This window comes from Python bivittatus, unplaced genomic scaffold, assembly GCF_059951505.1.
Source record: "Python bivittatus isolate LINGU-HERP-01145 unplaced genomic scaffold, Pbiv_v1 ctg000020_np1212, whole genome shotgun sequence".
Classification (NCBI taxonomy): Eukaryota; Metazoa; Chordata; class Lepidosauria; order Squamata; family Pythonidae; genus Python; species Python bivittatus.
Window position 1 is genome coordinate 107,065,727 of NW_028277030.1, and position 18,024 is coordinate 107,083,750.

Consider the following 18,024-nt stretch of genomic DNA (forward strand, 5'->3'; position numbering starts at 1 on the left):
TTCTGCCTTCTTCGGCTGCTTGGATGTGACTCACAAGATCCTGTAACTGAGATCAGAAATATAAAGCATTGAAGATGGAAAATATAGACCTGACACCTTAACAGGCCTGAGTCTGAAGGATAATGCTTGACATCACTTATCTTCAGCGCAGCAGATGCTACTTTTTGAGATATTCCATCTCCACTCTTCTAGGATAAAAGGCCTTTGATTCGGGAGGAGGGAGAGGAGGCAGGTGCAGCAGAGTGGGCTAACCCAGGGGAAGTTCCTCCTCTCTATTTTAACACCTGTCTTTTTCTGTTTAGTCTGCTTCATGAACACATATACAGATGTAGCTGAAATGAAATGCACCAACAGTGCTAGCTAGGATCTTTGGCTGCCAGAATTATCCATTAAAAGCTGCTTTGGGTCAACACCAGATTAGCTGTTATTCCTGCGTGTCATTTCTGACATTATTGCAGTTCACTAGAGCCCCCCATTTAAAATTCTAAAATCTACGCGCACTCTCTCTCTCTCTCTCTCTGTCTCTCATCGAGGGCCAGGATCTGTAGAAATACCTTCACCTTGATCTCTCTTGAGCCACTGAATGGAAAGAATTGTCTCTCCTTCTCTGAATTTGGCTTGAACGTGATTTGTAAAAGCCGTATCAGGCTTGCGCACTGTAAACACACAATCATTCATTCTCTCTTTCCCCAATTTTATCATCAAAAACTTGTGACATAGAATAAAAGTTTTATTTTAGTTTTAAAGAACAAAAATTCAGAACTTTGACAACAAAAAGAGAATAAGAATACAAAGCTAAAAGCCAGGAAAAATATAATAGTTGAGAACAGATGTACATGTGGTCTTGGGATTAGAAACAATTTAATCATTATATTTTGTTGATTCAAAATGACATTTAAACCTCCAGCAGTAATCTTATAGGGAAAACACTATTAATATTGTGATAATATTTTATTATATTTAACTTTCATTGAAGGATGTTCATTATTTTATTGTTGTGTGAATTTTTCTGCCAACAGAAAACAATTTTTGCACACTTTTGAATACCACTGATTTAGTGAAAGATGAACTTTGTATTTCCAGTGTTTTCCACAACAACCCAACAGCTAATAGCAAGAACTGAATCAATTTCTTGTGTTACATCCCATTTATTAGGGAGTCTGAATCACTGAGAAAGATTGTTGGGCAATCTTTTAATTTCTTCAAAATCTTTCCACTTAAAACACTGCCCTTCTGAGCTTTGCCACCAAAGTTGGTAATATGTACCAATTTGTTTATACCTCCCACTAACACAATCTAGAAAGGTTCCAGTTAATTTTAATTGAACATAATGCCGTCTATGAATTATTCTTCATAGTTAATTCTTGATGACTTGCTGAAATAGTTCTAAAAGAAATTCAATTGCTCATAAAGTTGCAATAAGATTCATGAAGATCAAAACCCAGATCATCCTTCCAGAAATGTTTAAGATTTTCAAGGGACCCTCTTGTTTTGTAAAACCTTTATGAGATTCCTTTTCTATTTAAAAAAATAGACATATACTGTTCTCCAAATATTTCTAGTGGACTTACTCAATTACCTACATATTTTATGAAAAATTATTTAATTTGACTCATTTAACAGCACTGTTGGTAAATTCAACTATTCCTTTTGCCAAATCTACTCATTAGTCAAAAGATCGGCATTATTAAATCTTAACTCTATAAAATATTATATGTTCCCATTCCATGATTTTTAGCAATTTATAAACATGAAGCTTATAAACTATCAGATCAAAGGGTATAAATTTGGAGCCAAACATTGTCTTAATTTTTTCCAACCCCTAGAGTGAGTTTTAAATATGGATTTGAGATGGCAAAAATTAATTTCTTATTGTCAGGAAGAAACAGATGTATTCAGAAAGCTAACAAACCTGGATTGGAGATTGATAGTCCCTTCCACTGTTTCTCTGTTGCATCTGGTATATTTCAATATACACTCTAACCACAATAACACAATGGCCTGCACTGATTTTTCCCTCATCCTGCAATCCCCTATATTATCATCAAGTCTGCTTTATTGGTTTGGGGAACTTTTGGAAATGTGTGAAGATGATAGTAAGATATACTTTTCCACTGGGGGAGCTTTCTGAGTGGAATTGTAATAAGAAAATATTCCTGGCTAGTGGAAAATAAATGGGATCCAAGCCAGCCAGCAAAGGACTGCGTCAGCCACATTTGATGACCAAACAACATAAATCAGGGATGCTCCATAAAAGGATTGAATTCTAAACAAAAAGACACATATGGAAACAGTGTGTTCAGCACCCATCAATAAACATAAAATCAGAAACACACAGGCAGCATTTGGCCTCTTTTCAGAGGCAAGGCAAAAGTTCTAAAAGATGTGGTTTGAGACTAAAATGTATTTTTAAAGCTTTGAGTACTGTACATTTCCACTACTGCATCCTTACCCACCCTTTTAGTTCTTCCATTCTCTACTAAACTCATTCTTCACTGCCTCAATCTGACTATAAAAAAAAAAAAAAAGCTTGACTCCTGGTGACATCAAGCATCAAGGGGGCTTTCTTGGCAACAGTGGTTTGCCATTGCCCTTTTCCATGATGCAATTTTTAAAATATCCATTGAAAACCTTCTCCTGGAGGTCAGAATTTTCTCAGAAAGATATAATTAATCCCCCAAAGTCAATATGTACAACTTTTGTTTATTTGCATAATTTATTCTGGGGCCAGAACTGAAACTGTGGACCCGAGGATTGAATCTATATGCCTTCAAAAATGCACAAGCTTGAGTCTTGTTGGCTTTCAATTCATACAATTCTTGACAAAGCACAAAATCATTAAAGCTGAAGATATGGGAGTTATTCCATCAGTCTATAATTTCTTCAGTTTATCAGTCTGAGAGACACTTAGTAAGTGACAGAATTATCAGACAATTGGTTTAATAACCTAATAATTGTTCTTAGCATTTTATGCAAAGCAAGGGTTACATCTTGTGATCCCTCTAACAGTTCCAATTGAAATATAATTTTTAATGTGACCAAAGGGGAAATTATTAGGAAATACAGGGGAAATAAATATATTAACTGTGTTTTATTTATCTACATAAAATTTAAGTTCAGTGACTTGACTCAACCCCTGCCCACTTTTTTTAGAGCACAGCCCAGGCAGGCCATTAAGTGTGGCTCACAGCAGGGGCATCCACAGAGAGGCTCAAAAAAGTCAAAATGGCAGGTGTGACTGCACAGTCAAAGCCTCGGCCCTTAACGTGCATCACACATGCATAAAAAGCAATGGGATTTTGACTGCATGGTCACGCCTGCTGTCTTGATACTTTATGACACCCCTCAATGCCCCTGGCTCAGCCTGAACCAGATTATGTGCTCCTGGAATGCTGCATTTTACAAAACCAGCAAGCACCATCCATATTATCTTAATAAGGTATTGTTAGGTAGGTCTGTGTGTTCATCCCATTGATCCAGGAGGAAAAAAAAAAAGGGAAGAGTGACTAGTCTAAAGGCTCCTCGGTGAGCATATACAGATTTCCTTCCACTTCTTTAGGTCTGTTTCTAGATTGTTGGCTCTTTGGAGCAAGGATTTGCCCTCTTATTGTATAAGCAGCCCATCTACATGGATGATGCTATATAACAATAATACAAAAAGCAGACCCAGGGACTTCTTCATTCCCAGCTCAGTCTTTCAGTCACAGCACTGTACTAGCTCATCATGGCTTCAGCTTGAGTGGGGATCTGATTTTCATCAAGTTACATAAGATAATGACAGAGCTATAAAGTATCTAAGACTACAGTGGGAAATAGTCTAAATGCAAATCACCTTTTCCCATATTTAATCTCAATAATTCTGCATCGAGAGGTTAAAAAAGATCCAATCATCCAGCCAGAGAATTTCTTCTTCATTGGATAAAGCTGGCTTTTTCTACTTTGTCTACAAACTGTAGGATGTCTGCTGCAAGGATCTCTGGTTCCTCAAAAGCTGCAAAATGACCACCTCGAGGCATGAAGTTGTATGAAACAATGTTAACATACTTCTGTTGAGCCCATGACCGAGGAATGTGAAAGAGTTCATTGGGAAATACGGCAATTCCTGTGGGAACTTCCACAGGGAACCTGCAAGGCAATGAAGAAATTGAACAGTGAAAGGCTACTATTTTCCCAACAATATCACTTTCTTTTAATTGAGCCATAAGCAAAAGACAGAAAGAGAGACAGAGAATATAATCTTGTCTGCACAAAGGCAACTGAACTGAAATCAGTAGAACTTATTTTGGGGAATGTGCCTGAGGATCAAGAGTGGGCAGCGCAAAGGTGAGTAAACTGCAGTCCTCTAGATATTGTTGGATCTCAGTCCTGATCATGCTGCAAGATGGAATTTGGAATTTATCATCATCATCATCATCATCATCATCATCATCATCATCATCATCATCAATCTGATTTGTACTTATTATTTATTTAGCAAATTTATATAGCCACCCATCTCACGAAATGTGATTCTGGGCGGTGTATATTGTTATTATAACAATAAAAATCATAAAATAAACATAAATGAAAGAAAAAAAATAAAAAACAAGATTGTGGGAGAACAACCATCACTTGATATGGCTTGACATCACTTTCAGGCTCACCTTGGGATCCCCAAGATTGATGGAAAAATCGTGTTTTTGGAAGGCAGGCAGGGAGCAGGGGCCACAGCAGAAAATGCACACTGTCTGGGCCCCACCAGATGGAGATCCTTAGCAGATGGGACCTGCAGCATACCCCTTCTGCTCAACCTGATGGGAAGGGTAGATGTGATTGGGAAGAGGTGGTCCCATGCCATGTAGGGCTTTAAAAGTCAAAAACAGCACCTTGAATTGCACCTGGAAGCAAACTGGCAGCCAATGCAGCTCATGAAACAGAGGTGTTACATACACCATCCTAGGGGCACACATAACTGTTTGCACAGCTGCATTCTGTACCAGTTGCAGCTTCCAGATACTCTTCAAGGGCATGTAGAGCACATTACAGTAATCCATTCTGGAGGTGACCAGGGCATGAGTAACTGTAAGTACAACCTTATGGTCCAGAAAGGGGCGCAAGTGGCATACAATATGAAGTTGTGCAAAGGCCCTCCTAGCCACGACTGCCACCTGCTCCTCGAGTGGGAGTTGTAAGCCTAGAAGAACCCCCATATTGTGTACTAGGTCTGTCTAGGGCAGTCCCACCCCATCCAGTACCAAAGATGATAAAGTCCCAGATCCAGAAGGCCCCAAAACCCAGAGCCACTCAGTCTTGCCAGGATTCAGCTGAAGCCTGTTGTTCCCCATCCAGATCCCCACAGCCTCCAGGCACTGGGACGAGCATCAACAGCATCGCTTAGTTCACCAGGTGCAGAGATACATAGCATACTGATGATACCTCACCCCATAGCAATGAATGATTTCACCCAGTGGCTTCATGTAGATGTTAAATAGGAGTGGAGAGAATATTGAACCCTGCAGAACTCCACATAGAAGCAGTCGAGGGTGAGACCTTTCATTCCCAATCAATACAGACTGGTATCAGCCCTGCAGAAAGGAAGCAGCTTATGGGTGCTGCCCACCCCCAACCCATGGAGCCAATCCAGCAGGATACCATGGTTGCTAGTATCAAAGGCCGCTGAGAGGTCAAGAAGTGCAAGGACAGATGCACCACTCCTGTCCTGCTCCCGCCAGAGATCATCCAAAAGTGCGACCAATGCTGTCTCTGTCCCATGTTCAGGCCTGAATCCTGACTGAAAGGGATCCAGATAATCCACTTCATCCAGGGCCTGCTGAAGCTGCTGTGCAACCCCCTTCTCCACAACTTTCCCTAAAAAAGGGAGATTAGACACCGGATGTAAGTTATCCGGTACGGTAGGATCCAGCAATGGCTTCTTGAGGAGGGAGCAAACCAATGCCTCCTTAAGAAGAATTAACAACTACTAGGATCCAATCACACAACACCCCCTGGGCAGCCTTAATTAGCCAGGAGGGGCATGGATCTAGGGAGCAGGTGGCTGAGTTCACAGTCATTAGGACCCTGTCCACTTCCTCAGGCCCAACAGGATCAAACTGTTCCCAGATAACAGAGCAAGACTGTACCCTAGGCACCTCCACTGGACCTGTATCAAAGCTGGTGTCTAACTTGGAATGAATCCAAGCTATTTTGACAGATGCTCTGCAAATTCATCCGCATGGCCTTGAGAGAAACCTCCTCCTTTCCCAAGAGGGCTCGTGTTACCTTAAACAAGGCTGCCGGATGGCTATCTGTGGATGCAATAAGGCCAGAGAAGTATTGTTGTTTCATGTAAGAACCGCAGTACTCAGTTCCCAATGAAAGCAACTCTCATTGAAACCAGTGTAGGTCAAAGGAAAGTTCATTTATTGGAAAGTAGTGAACAGCTCTAGAAGCATAGCTGGAACTGAGTCCCACGTGCGCCAAAACTTAGTTTTACCTCACTCCCATTTCACTCCCCCCTTCTGTCTTTGAATCTCTCTTGCGCATGTCAAAGATTCTCTCTGGTTCTCACGTTGGTACAACCTTGGGCATTCCTGACAGCCAGATAATAGTCCATCTGTGCCTAACGGTTAACCTTCCAACCTTCCCTCCCTTCCTCCCCTTCACTGTAATGGCAGAAACAAAGCAAGCGAACTAGCAGTGCACGTGATTGATTGCAAGGATTCTGACTCTTCGCCACCCTTACTGCCATGAGGTAGGCCTTAATAGTGGCTCTCACCCATGTTCAACCAAGTTTGTCCCTCAAAGATCTCCAGCAGTGCTCTAGACACCTCTTCTCCTGTTTCATCTCCCTGAGCACTTCGGTAAACTACGAGGAGCAATGGGATCCCTGAGACATGAGAGGTTGCATGGGCACAATATGATCCAAAGCCTCAGCTGCCCTCTCATTCCAAGTGATGGCCAAGGACTTGGACCACGCAGAGATCATCAGGAATAACCACCAGCTCCCACAATATGGCTGCCAGTGTCATCTAAGTGACTCAGGGTAGCTCACAACAGGTAAAAAACAATCCAATAAAAAGTTAAAAAAACAATATACAAAAATATTTAAAAATATCCATAATCAATTTAAAACAGAAAATCATGATCAGCAGCAGAATTTGTCCTACATCAGCTCAACACAGCCATTGTAAGAGCTCCCCACCACTGCCAGGTCCCCAGGCACTTTGCCAATCCATGATGTATGCAGTGCTAAGCAACTTTGTGACCTCCAGATGTTTTGGATACAGCTCCTATAATCCTTTGCCACTGAAGGGACTTCTGGGGAGGAATGGTGAACTGGCACATCTCCAGATGAGTAGAGATGACGACTGCAGCAAAGACTGAACAAATGGTGAGTAGATCGGTCCTATGGAACCTCTCCGGATAAGGAGAGGATAGGAGATTACCCACATGTGCTCCAGATAGCTGCTCCTCATGAGGAGACTGCAGGACAGCAGTTTTTTGCAGGTCTGAGTGCTGGGAGATGAAGGGAACAGCCATCATGCTTTCAACCATGGCGGAGCCTTTTAAAGGACACTAGGTTCTCTAACCTCTCTTTGGTTAGGCCTTGAAAATTAAAGTGGAAATACAAATGATAAACCAAGAGAATGACCTGGATAATGACTTTTTATTGGATTTACAAAAAAGATTTCCCAAAGCCTCGAAGAAGCCTTTGGGGTGGGAAAAAGAAAAACTGAAGAGAGATTAAATCCTATGACAACATCTGAATGACAAGATCAAGATTGTTAGAAGTAAAAGAAAGGAATATAAAGTTGGTTTGGTTGACCAAGGTTAAAATAAGACATGTTTTTATAAAGTTCTGGTAACCTTTATGGACTTTTTGCTGACACCAGGACTGAAAATTTGATGATTTATGGATTTGCATATGGATAAGGGATGGGTTATGGGAAGAAGAGATATTTGTTTGTAACCTTATAGGAGGTGAAGTTTGTTTATACTTGTGATGAAGATCAGAAGTCACTTCTTTCAATATTTTTCTTTTTTTTTCTTTCCTTTCCTTTCCTTGCATCTTTTATTCTTTCTTCCTATCTCTCTTTTTGCCTCTGAGTTTACTTTGTATTAGCTTTTAACTATTGTAAAAATTTTCAATAAAAAATTATTTTTAAAAAATCCTTTGCCATTAGGTGCACTAGCTCAGGCTGATGGGAGTTCAAGTATTTTTGAAGGCACCAGTTTGCCTCCTCCTAGATACATAGTTTGAAAGAGAGATGGAGATTGTAAAAGAAGATCTTGTAATGTACAAAAAGTCTGCGTTTACATTTACCTCCTCTTTCAAATTGTAAGACTTTCTTACTTGCTAAAAAAAAGTTGTTTTTTTTCAGAAAAAAATATGTTCAATTGTGAAGAAATAATGACCATTAACTGAAAGTTTTAAACATGTTTATGTAAAAAAGACATGTTAGGTCACAGCTTCTTTTTTTAGGCCAGCTACAAAGCAACATGAGACCTGTAGTTTGCAGGTAAACCAATGTGTTAACAGTATGGTCACTGAAGTTTAATATATGCATCAGAAAAAGACTATAAGAAGCGCCCTTCTGATCAAGCCAGTGAGTCACATAGTCTAGTATTCTGTATTACAGATAGCCAACTAGATGCATTTAGGAAGCTAAGAAATATGGACTAGAGAGTGATAGTCCTCTTCTATTGTTTCTCCCAAGCATACTTAGTTAAGGTATGCTCTTGTGATTCAGGAAATAGTAAACAGTAATCATGACTATTAATCATGATTAATTAGTCAATCCAGTAGTCCAATTCTCCCTAAATCTATTCATTCATCTTCTAAAACCATCTAAACTGGTGGTGACCACAGCCACATTTAATGGCAGCAAATTCCATAGTTTAAGTGACATTTAAAGAAGAATCTCCTTTTATTGGTCCTGAAAATCCTCACCATATAATATTAGAGGATCACCCAGAGTTCCATCACATTTCAACAACCCCCGTCTGTCCCCCAAGTTAAAGAGGCCTAGGGATCCTCACAGGGGAGCTGCCCTAGTTCCCTATTAATTTTGGTTGTCTTTTTGTTGTATCCTTTCCAGCTCTACAATAGCCTTTTTCAGGTTTGGTGACAGAATTGAAGACAAAATTGCAAGTGTGATACCATAAGTTTATATAAGGAAATGACTACATTGGGAGTTTTATTCTCAATTCTCTTCCTAGTGATCAAGTGCATGGAATTTGCCTATTTTTAAAGCAACTGCACACTGGGTTTGTAAATTAAACTAAACCTTTCGTCTACATTTCACAAATTAAGCTGAAGATTGGGATATACCTCTAAACATAGGCTGTATTTTAAATATTAAATGAGCTTGAGAGCAAAGTAGTTCTGAGAACCTCAGTTATTATAGCAAAGAGTTTTTTAGAATAGCTTCATATAGTCACACAAATGGTAGATGGCAAATATATGGGAGAGGAACAGACTTCAGACATTGTACAGTAAGCTGGCTAAATTAGGGATGCCTGCTCTAGAGCAAGAACTCCAAAATAGAAATAGGGGAATCACTTACTTTTCATGCTTCTCTGTGCCGATACCCTTCCCAAAAACTTCTTTGTATAAGCGCACTGAAGAAACCACGCAACCCGAAGCCCAATAGATCATGATATTTGTGAGAAGGTCATCCAGAGTGAACTTCCTGAAAAAATACAATTGACATATTGCAGTTCATCTCTTTTCACAAGTTGTAGCTAGTGCAGATTGCAAGAAATTTGGGCCAGTTGCCTTCTGACCCGACCCCGACTCATAATAATGGGCTTTATCCTCTTGGATTTTGCCCAGTCCTTTCAGGCAGCACCGTTGATACTTCTCTTCCCCTCCCCGCATCCAAAGCACCCACTATCCATGGTGGTCTTTCCCAACTGCTATATTCTAGAGGTATTAAGATTTCAGCTCCCATAATTTCAAGCCAATATACTGAGAGCTGAAGTCCAAGATCACCCCCAGTTGGGGTTGGCTAGGTAAATGAAAAATATGAAAATGAACGCTGCTGAGGATCTCTATCTCCTAAATACGCTAAGGCTGCTTTCATGTCTCTGGGATCTTTGGGGGGCTTGTTGCCTTTTACATTAGCACAGCAGCTGTGTACAATGGGAAAGCCCTCTTCAACTTCCCACCTGGGTGTTACATTTATCTTGCTTGCAAATTTTGTCACTTCATTTAATTGCAGTCTTTAAAAATTCTCTTCCCTGAGGGAGTAACCAAACCGTGCTGTTCTTGAGACTTCCTTGCTCAGCTAACCAGGCTATTAAAGCTCGACAGAGACAGTGCTTGGGTGCCGAGTGGTTTCTAGAGATCAGATGAAATCAAATCAGAATGCTCCAGAGCCCTGATTAAAAATATGATATGGTTAAGCCCTCAGGCGGAATGGCACTTGTTTGTCCTCTGACAGCTTCATATTCCAATTTCCTACTTGATGTTACAGACCTATAAGTATTCCTTTAGATGGGCAGGAACATCCCATCATCCATAGTTAAGACCACCAATTGGCAACTAGCTGTTGTAGTCCAACACATCTATGGAGCCCTGGACTAGAAAAGGCTGCTATGCAAACCTATCTAGGAGTAAATCCCACTGATCTTACTTCAGATGTAGATACGCATAGCATTTAGTATAAAGGAAATGAGGGAGGGCAGAAATGCCACTTACAATGACTTTGACAATCACATTATTCTTTTTGGCTGTGATTTGCAACATCATCTTAGTCATTGCTGTCTTCTCCCCAGAACGATAAGAGCAAACTAGCAGTTTGTGACATTTATTATTCATGGACTGAAATCTCACCATACGCAATCAATAATATATTAGCTAAGGAGACGACAAAAACGTGAGCAATTGCTGCCCATAAATGCTGCATCTGTCATTCGCTGCAAGGTAGATGCTCTCAAGTATTTCTGAACTATACTCACTTTTAATAAACACCCTCATAAACCTCATCCCCAAATGCACCATTGCTTTCAGGGCAAACTGCAAGCTATTACCATCCCAACCATTTTTTAAAAGATTAATATTTTATTAAAGTGAAATCATAAGAACTTATTGAAATCAATAAGAAATTGTTCAGACAAACTATTTGTTGGCATCCAAAGTGAGCTTGACCCTTTAGGATCAGGGAACATAACCTACACTCTAGGGGTAAACCTATGATTCTCTCAAGATTTTTTGTGCAGCTTTTCCACTCTCAGCTGAACTTTTCCGTTGTAGATGTGCATAGCATTTAGTATAAAGTCCTACCCTCAGATGAACTTTTTTCTTTAAAGAAGTTTAATTTAATTCTAATACTAGTTGTTGCAAAACGCAGGTCAGAGGGTACTAATGGATTCATGCCCTTTCTGGGGGCATATGGTTGACCAGAGTAGAATGGAATGCTAGTTTATATGGACCTATAGTCTGATATACCACAGATCCTATTATCTCAATTACCTTATTTTGTTAAAGCCCTGTTTAAAAATTATCACAGATCCTTCTCCTTTTGCAAGAGGACTTAAGCGGGGAGATTCCAAGAGGATTCTATGCAATTTACACGATCTATTGCTAAACCAAACCTTCAGCTGTCTACCTCACAATGCCATAGTATTAGCTCTGTAACTTGCAAGGAAGTAGAACAGCTTCATAGTAGGGATGAGCAATCTGTAGCTGGCCCTGAGACAATCAATGTCCCTTGTTGAATTTCATGGGGCCATCAACCTGGAAGCTGCTGAAGCAATATTTCCTATTCATTCATTATTTATAATTAACCATATTTTAAACATTAGCCAAGTAGGGCAAGGACAATGTACATGGATATCTCATGGCTATCCTTGACTCCACAGTTTATGCCTGAGGAAAGGTGCCCCACAAGTGAAAAATAGATTTTGTATACTGGAAGAGCCAAGTTCAACTTAAATCTTTTATCATCTGGAGGACTGCAAGAGAACTAAGAACACATGAGAACCAAGTATTTCTGTTCTCCAGAAGTTCTTGTTTCCAGTTCAATAAAACTACAGTTCATCAGCAGGACTCATTGCATGATTAGTCCCACGTGTAGCACTGTGTTGCTGCTAAGCCACCAGTGTTTAAACATGTGAACACACAGCAGGACAGCATAAAATAAATAGATACTATATAATTTGGAACAATTGAAGTCAACTGGGGGTGGGGTAGTAAATAACACCCACTTTTCTAGTCCTCCATCTTCTAGATTTTGAAAACTGGGATCAGTCCATGTAGAAAACTTATCCAAAATGTATGCAGCCAATCCCACAGGAGAATCATTCAAGGCACAGCCTAGAATAAAAAGAAAATGGTGAGTTTCAACTTAGATACCTCTCAGATGCCACTTTTTCCTGATATACAGTACATAACAAAGCACTGTCTCCAGATGCCATTTAATAAAGAGATACCTGACAAGTAACATTATGGGAGAAAGAGCATAGGTCAAATATTCCAAAAGAATTAGGATATTGCATACTGTTAACCAACATTAACAGCTCAACATTTTATACAATGTTGTAATAAAGGGAACGCCAGAAGTTTAAGAGTGTTCCTTGCAGCCCACTTGCATCATGCCAACTATGAAGGGGAGTGGGCTAAGTCAAAATTTATCCTTGCCTACCTGCTAGCTTTCCCCTGAAGGCAGAACCACTACCATAAGGAAAAGAAGCTCATTGTGAAGCTTGAGACCATGGTTTCATCAACAGGCCATCTGTTTCAAATAATGCTTTAACTGGATGGATGGCAGTGCTTCTACTCATAAATATTAGCACAGGGCCCACAACTCATGACCCGCTAACCACAGGAAGCCCCTTTGGTTATCCTCATAGCTCAATGACCACTGGAGACCCCCCCCCAACCCCTTTTGTGGAATCCTTAGAGCAGGTTCATCTATGGAGAAGGTCAAAACAATCAAGATAGCAGATACAACAATGCATTTGAAGCCCTGCCTCTGCATGTAAAAATGGACAGGGCTTTGATTACACCATTACAGATACCATTATAACGTTTTTGATCACCCCTAGCAATCATCCATGCCTTAGAGCCCCCAAGATTGCATTTCTTTAATTTGATGGCAAATCTCTGAATTAAAACAGTGCAATTTTCCAGTTTGTTAAAAATGTTAAAATAGGCTTAAGACATCTACTTTACTATTTTATTTAAACCCTTAAAAAGGGGGACGGGGGGGGGGCAGAAAATTCTTCCTGACCATTCAGGAAATGAGGCTACATGAACAGCACATCTCTGCAGCTCTTGGTACCTTTTATGGGTCTCAATCTCTATATACCCATACACACACACACAAAAGTGTAGCCTCTTGCCCTCCAAAATGCTATGTTCTTCTATTCTGACATCTCTCTTCCTCCACTTCAGCATCTTCCAAATTCAGATGCAACCCCAACAATCATAAGGCTCAAGACACCAAATAAAAAAATACATCACAGTTAGTTTGCCCAGTAGCCTAGTGAAATGTATCAGGTTTTCCTCAGGATCATTTCTGTGCTCAGTTCTACAAGCTTCTGTACTAGTTAGGGTCCTGAGAAATCTCAGGGTAGATAACCTATTAGCACATTAGCAAATATAACAGTGCACAAGCCAAATCCTCTTTCGTTTTCTAAAGAGTCAGAGCCAAGAGTCAAAGATGTGGCCCAAAAACGGTAGTGGTTCCTCATAGAAAGAAATGAATTCAAGCAACTTATTACAAAAAGATGTTGAGATAACCAAGCATCATAGAAGAGTGTTAGCATGATACCGGATGAACTTCAGAGGCTTTAACTTGAAGACAAAGTAAGGAGTAGGAAAAATTGGTTAACTGAACCCACAGAAATTAATCTGACAATATCTAGAGGAGGTCAGGCTATAAGCTGACATTTTTCATTTCATGCTATGAATGTGCACACCATTGTCAGCTTCATGCATAGCTAGGCAAAAGCCCACTATGAATTGCATGTATCGAGGTAGAAACACAGGCAGCTGAATTTGGAAAGGCAAAAATAGGAGAAACAGTAATTATCAAGCTAGGCCAGCCATATCCTTTGCTAGGAAAAGTACTTGTTTAATGGCCCAGAAAGTTCATGAATCATCTCTCTGTATGGAGACTGACTGCTAGAGGATGGTTTGTCTGGTATGTGAGAGGCATTTGAGAAATGTAACTCATCGTCCTCTCTACTATCAGCCCATGAGTATGACCATATTTATGCATGTCTGGACATATCAGAGAAAGAGAGAAATGATGATCTGGAGAGAAACAAAGGCACCCCCCCCCCAGGGATGTGCAGATGTGTGCTGGTCCCCTCATGTTTCTTTATTTCACTGATTTTGTAATCAGCCCCAATCTTCAGACTCCGGGCAGCATACAACAGAATAAAAATACAGAATAAAAGCAGGCAGACATTACAATGAATAGAGATCTCCCATCTGGTTAAAAGCACAGTGAACCAGTGTTGCTTCAACAGCTTTATGCAATGCCAGGAGGAAAGGGACTGATCGTACAGGGCCACATAGGACTTTTGCTTCTTATCAATGCTTAAGTTATGAGCCTTCACCTTTGCTCTATTTGCATATTTGGAAATAAATCAAAGATTGCAAGAAACTTTTCAGACTCCAGGGCTACTACTTCTCTACAAGGAAACCAAATCCAAATAACTCTTTTCTTGAGGCTTCTTGCTGCTTAGGAAAACATACAGGCAACATAATAACATCAAGTCTCCTTCTGAGTCAAGTTTGACTCTTGGCAAATATGCGGAAATGATTTTCTGTTTTCTCCTGCTGAGTTTTTTTAACTTCTCAGTCTAGACTACACACCTGGGATTTCCTAGTGACCTCTCACCTACTTTCTAACCAGGCCTGACCCTTCTCAGCTTTTTGGTTCAACCAAGGTTGGCTAGATCAGATGTGCCACCTGACTGTAACTGCAAAAACCACAGTGCATTCACTGATCCTAGAAAGGCTTTTTATTTGCGAGAACGAGCACACACAATGCACAAAGTGAAAGCTTCCCTCACCCACAGTGTCCGGCTTTGTAGCTTGAATGTGAACGTAGCCGCTCTCCCGCAGAAGCTTGCAGAGCACCTTTTCTTTGAAAGGAAAGATCAGTTGGACATCTTCTGCCTGGAAACCAAACAGTCCTGGGAAATATTGTCCCAACAGAATGGAGAGAAGCTGCTTGAAGCCGATAGTGGTCAGTACTACTATATTTAAGTGGATGCCTTTCACATGGCTGAAACAATTGTTTAAAAAGAAGTCAGGTACCTTAACAATAACACTGTGATTTGTTCAAATCCACACATTTATCTCTTACTACTCAGAGCTCAAATGGCACACTTTATTCTTTGGGATATAAAATGGAAAATAAATCTGCCACATCTGAAGTTCTGGGGACACACTCACGAGGCTCTCAGCCATCCTCCTTAAGAGTGGTACCTCCAAATATGATAAGTTACAAGATCTATCATCCCTACACAGTATGATCACCAGCTGAAGAAGATGGCACTTGTAATTCAATAGCTTCAAATGATGGCTTGGAAAGGCTAGTTCAGTTTAAGGAATCAGATGCGCAGTTTCACTGGCAGGCCATTATTATTCTCAGTAATTCTTTTCCCCAGACCACGTCCATTGATAGGTCATCGTCTCTATGGCCAACTCCTCCCTTCAATCAAAAGTACATTCCAGAGGAAGGAGGCTCTCTTACTCTGCAGGGACCCCTCTTGATCTCCCAGTTGTGTACTAGAGGGCTAAGCTGGGGATGAGATAAGAAGCCCCATGGACATTTGCTTGCTTCTGTTTCTGTTCCCATGATTGACCACATCCCTCCAATGCAACATCTCACAAACTCTATCCTCTGTATGCTCCTGGGTTTATACAACCATCTGACAGTTAATGTTTTCAGAAGTCAGCATTAACAAGGTATAGTGGGTACCTTTTTAAGGGATATTAAACATACAGTGCCAGTAGATACCTATCCAAGCTCATAAAGGAACAGAAGACAATAAAGGAACAACTATTTGGGGGAGATGGGCAGCACATAAATCTAATAAACAAACAAACAAACAAATATTTTTTTTAACATACTACATATTGGGAGGGTTAGCCTTTATTCTAAATTACCCTTGGGAGCCAGGAAAATGATTGTTTGTGAGTGCAGCCTCTGAATATGACTGCTTTACTGCAGCATGAGTATAGTACTGCAACATCAAATACCATTTAGATGGAAATAATATTAAGAATGATATTAAGAATAACTGTAACAACAGCTATTAATGAGAAAAGAAAACATACCCTCACAGGACATAAAGAAAGAACCTTCTATAAACTTGTTCAGTAAAACCCAAAGTGTAACTTATGGGAGGTACCAGTAATCAATCCAGTGCTCAAAAACAGAATGAAGACACTTTTATACATTGCTTAGATAAATCTGGTTTGGATTTAACTATCAAGAAGATAAACTCTCACCGTGGAGCAATCTGAGCCAGATTTGTGCCAATCAGAGACCCATAGTCCCCTCCCTGAATATAGAATTTATGAAAGCCTAGTTTGAGCATTAACTTATAGAAGATACGGGCAGCACACATGGTATTAAAGCCTAGAAAAAGGAAAAAACAAGTAAGGCAACTTTTTTCTAAGTTCAGATACAAGCAGTCCTTGCAATTGTTATTTCACTCATATTTAAGACTGTTAACACTTTCCCCAGTAAATACTTTATCAAAACAATCAGACCTAGTTGCAATATAGCACTTCACAGGGGAATCCTTCCCTCTCTAAAATCTTGCCAGTAGACTCAACAAACTCTGTAGAAGACTTGCACGAAGCAGAATATAGAATTATAAGGACACCCCTCCTCTATTTTTTAACAAATTAATGCAAATAACAACACAGGATATTTATTGAACTGGAGGTGGGGGGCTGCTACATGTGATTGGTGGCTTGTATTGAACCTCTTAAGCAAGGGTGGTGCAGTTCACAGCATCTTGGATTTGGACAAGAGAGATGTGGTTCAAATTCCAGCTCAGTCACTACAAGACTGATTAGATGACTTTGGGCCTTCCATTTTTATTTATCACATTTTCTTTTCTTTTCTTTTTTCAGAACAACATACCTTTCTTGTGAGGAGCTTCTGAGAAGCCAAAGCCAGGAATGGAAGGGCAAACCATTTCAAAAATATGGTCACCACTCAGGCCATGGTTTACAGAGTCAGTCAAAAGAGGGATAATTTTGTACAATTCAAACACTGAGCCAGGCCAACCATGGATCATCAATAAAGGCTTAGCAGACTGCCCTTCAGACAAGTGCAAAGGTTTTATATGAAGAAAATGGACATCAATTCCTAAAGGAAGAAAACATAGACATAGAACCTTCAGAAAATAACTAAACAGATAGGTCAACGTAAGTTTTCTGAGAGCTAATAGAGTGCTAGGTTGTGCCCTATGGATTTCAAATTAGTATCTGTATTCTCAAAATGAAGTTGCAGCCTGAAGCAATGGCCTCTCACTCTCATAGGTTGCTGGAGAGCAAAAAATGTAGTTTTAGTTTCTTGAAAGAACACAGATACCAAAGTAACCAAAAAAATCCTGAAATGTAGCAAGATTTCAAAATGATGCCAATAGCTTGTATTTTTAGAAACTGAACACAAAATGAAAGTGCAACTGATGGGGGGAAAACAGGCATCTCTAACTCTGTAACATCAATGAATGAACATGCCAGAAAATCTGCCTGCTCATGTTAGAAAGTAAGGTACTAGGTCAGGTTAATTCAAGACGGTGTTTCCAAAGTAAATGTCTCTATATTCATTTATGCTAGCCGTGGCTGGCCTCAGTACCTAGCCAAAATCATAGCAGCAACATGGGTGGCCACTACTTAGGGCTACAAGATCTGGGCTGTGCAAAAATACTAGCTCAACTCATGCCATCTAGTGTTCAACTGGATGTTTGCAGCCCAGATGTGATAGTCCTACTACCCATGGATACTTGCATTAAGAATTGCTGTATGCCTGAGGGCGGAGCTGGCGTCGCGGCGATACGGCG

At 40.1% G+C, this 18,024-nt stretch overlaps 1 protein-coding gene across 5 annotated transcripts in view; it reads right to left on the reverse strand.

Moving 5' to 3' along the window:
* Nucleotides 1-701: 701 nt before the first annotated feature.
* Nucleotides 702-18,024, reverse strand: part of EPHX1 (epoxide hydrolase 1) — a 41,148-nt gene continuing 23,825 nt past the window's right edge. For all 5 annotated transcript variants that reach the window (XM_088146102.1, XM_088146116.1, XM_088146120.1 and 2 more), the window contains 6 exons: nt 17,100-17,327; nt 16,457-16,586; nt 15,010-15,224; nt 12,190-12,298; nt 9,546-9,671; nt 702-4,125 (listed from right to left, as the gene is read on the reverse strand). In XM_088146102.1, the coding sequence (XP_088002228.1) occupies nt 3,912-4,125; nt 9,546-9,671; nt 12,190-12,298; nt 15,010-15,224; nt 16,457-16,586; nt 17,100-17,327 (1,022 nt within the window). In that variant the 3' untranslated portion in view covers nt 702-3,911. The remainder of the gene's footprint in view (nt 4,126-9,545; nt 9,672-12,189; nt 12,299-15,009; nt 15,225-16,456; nt 16,587-17,099; nt 17,328-18,024) is intronic.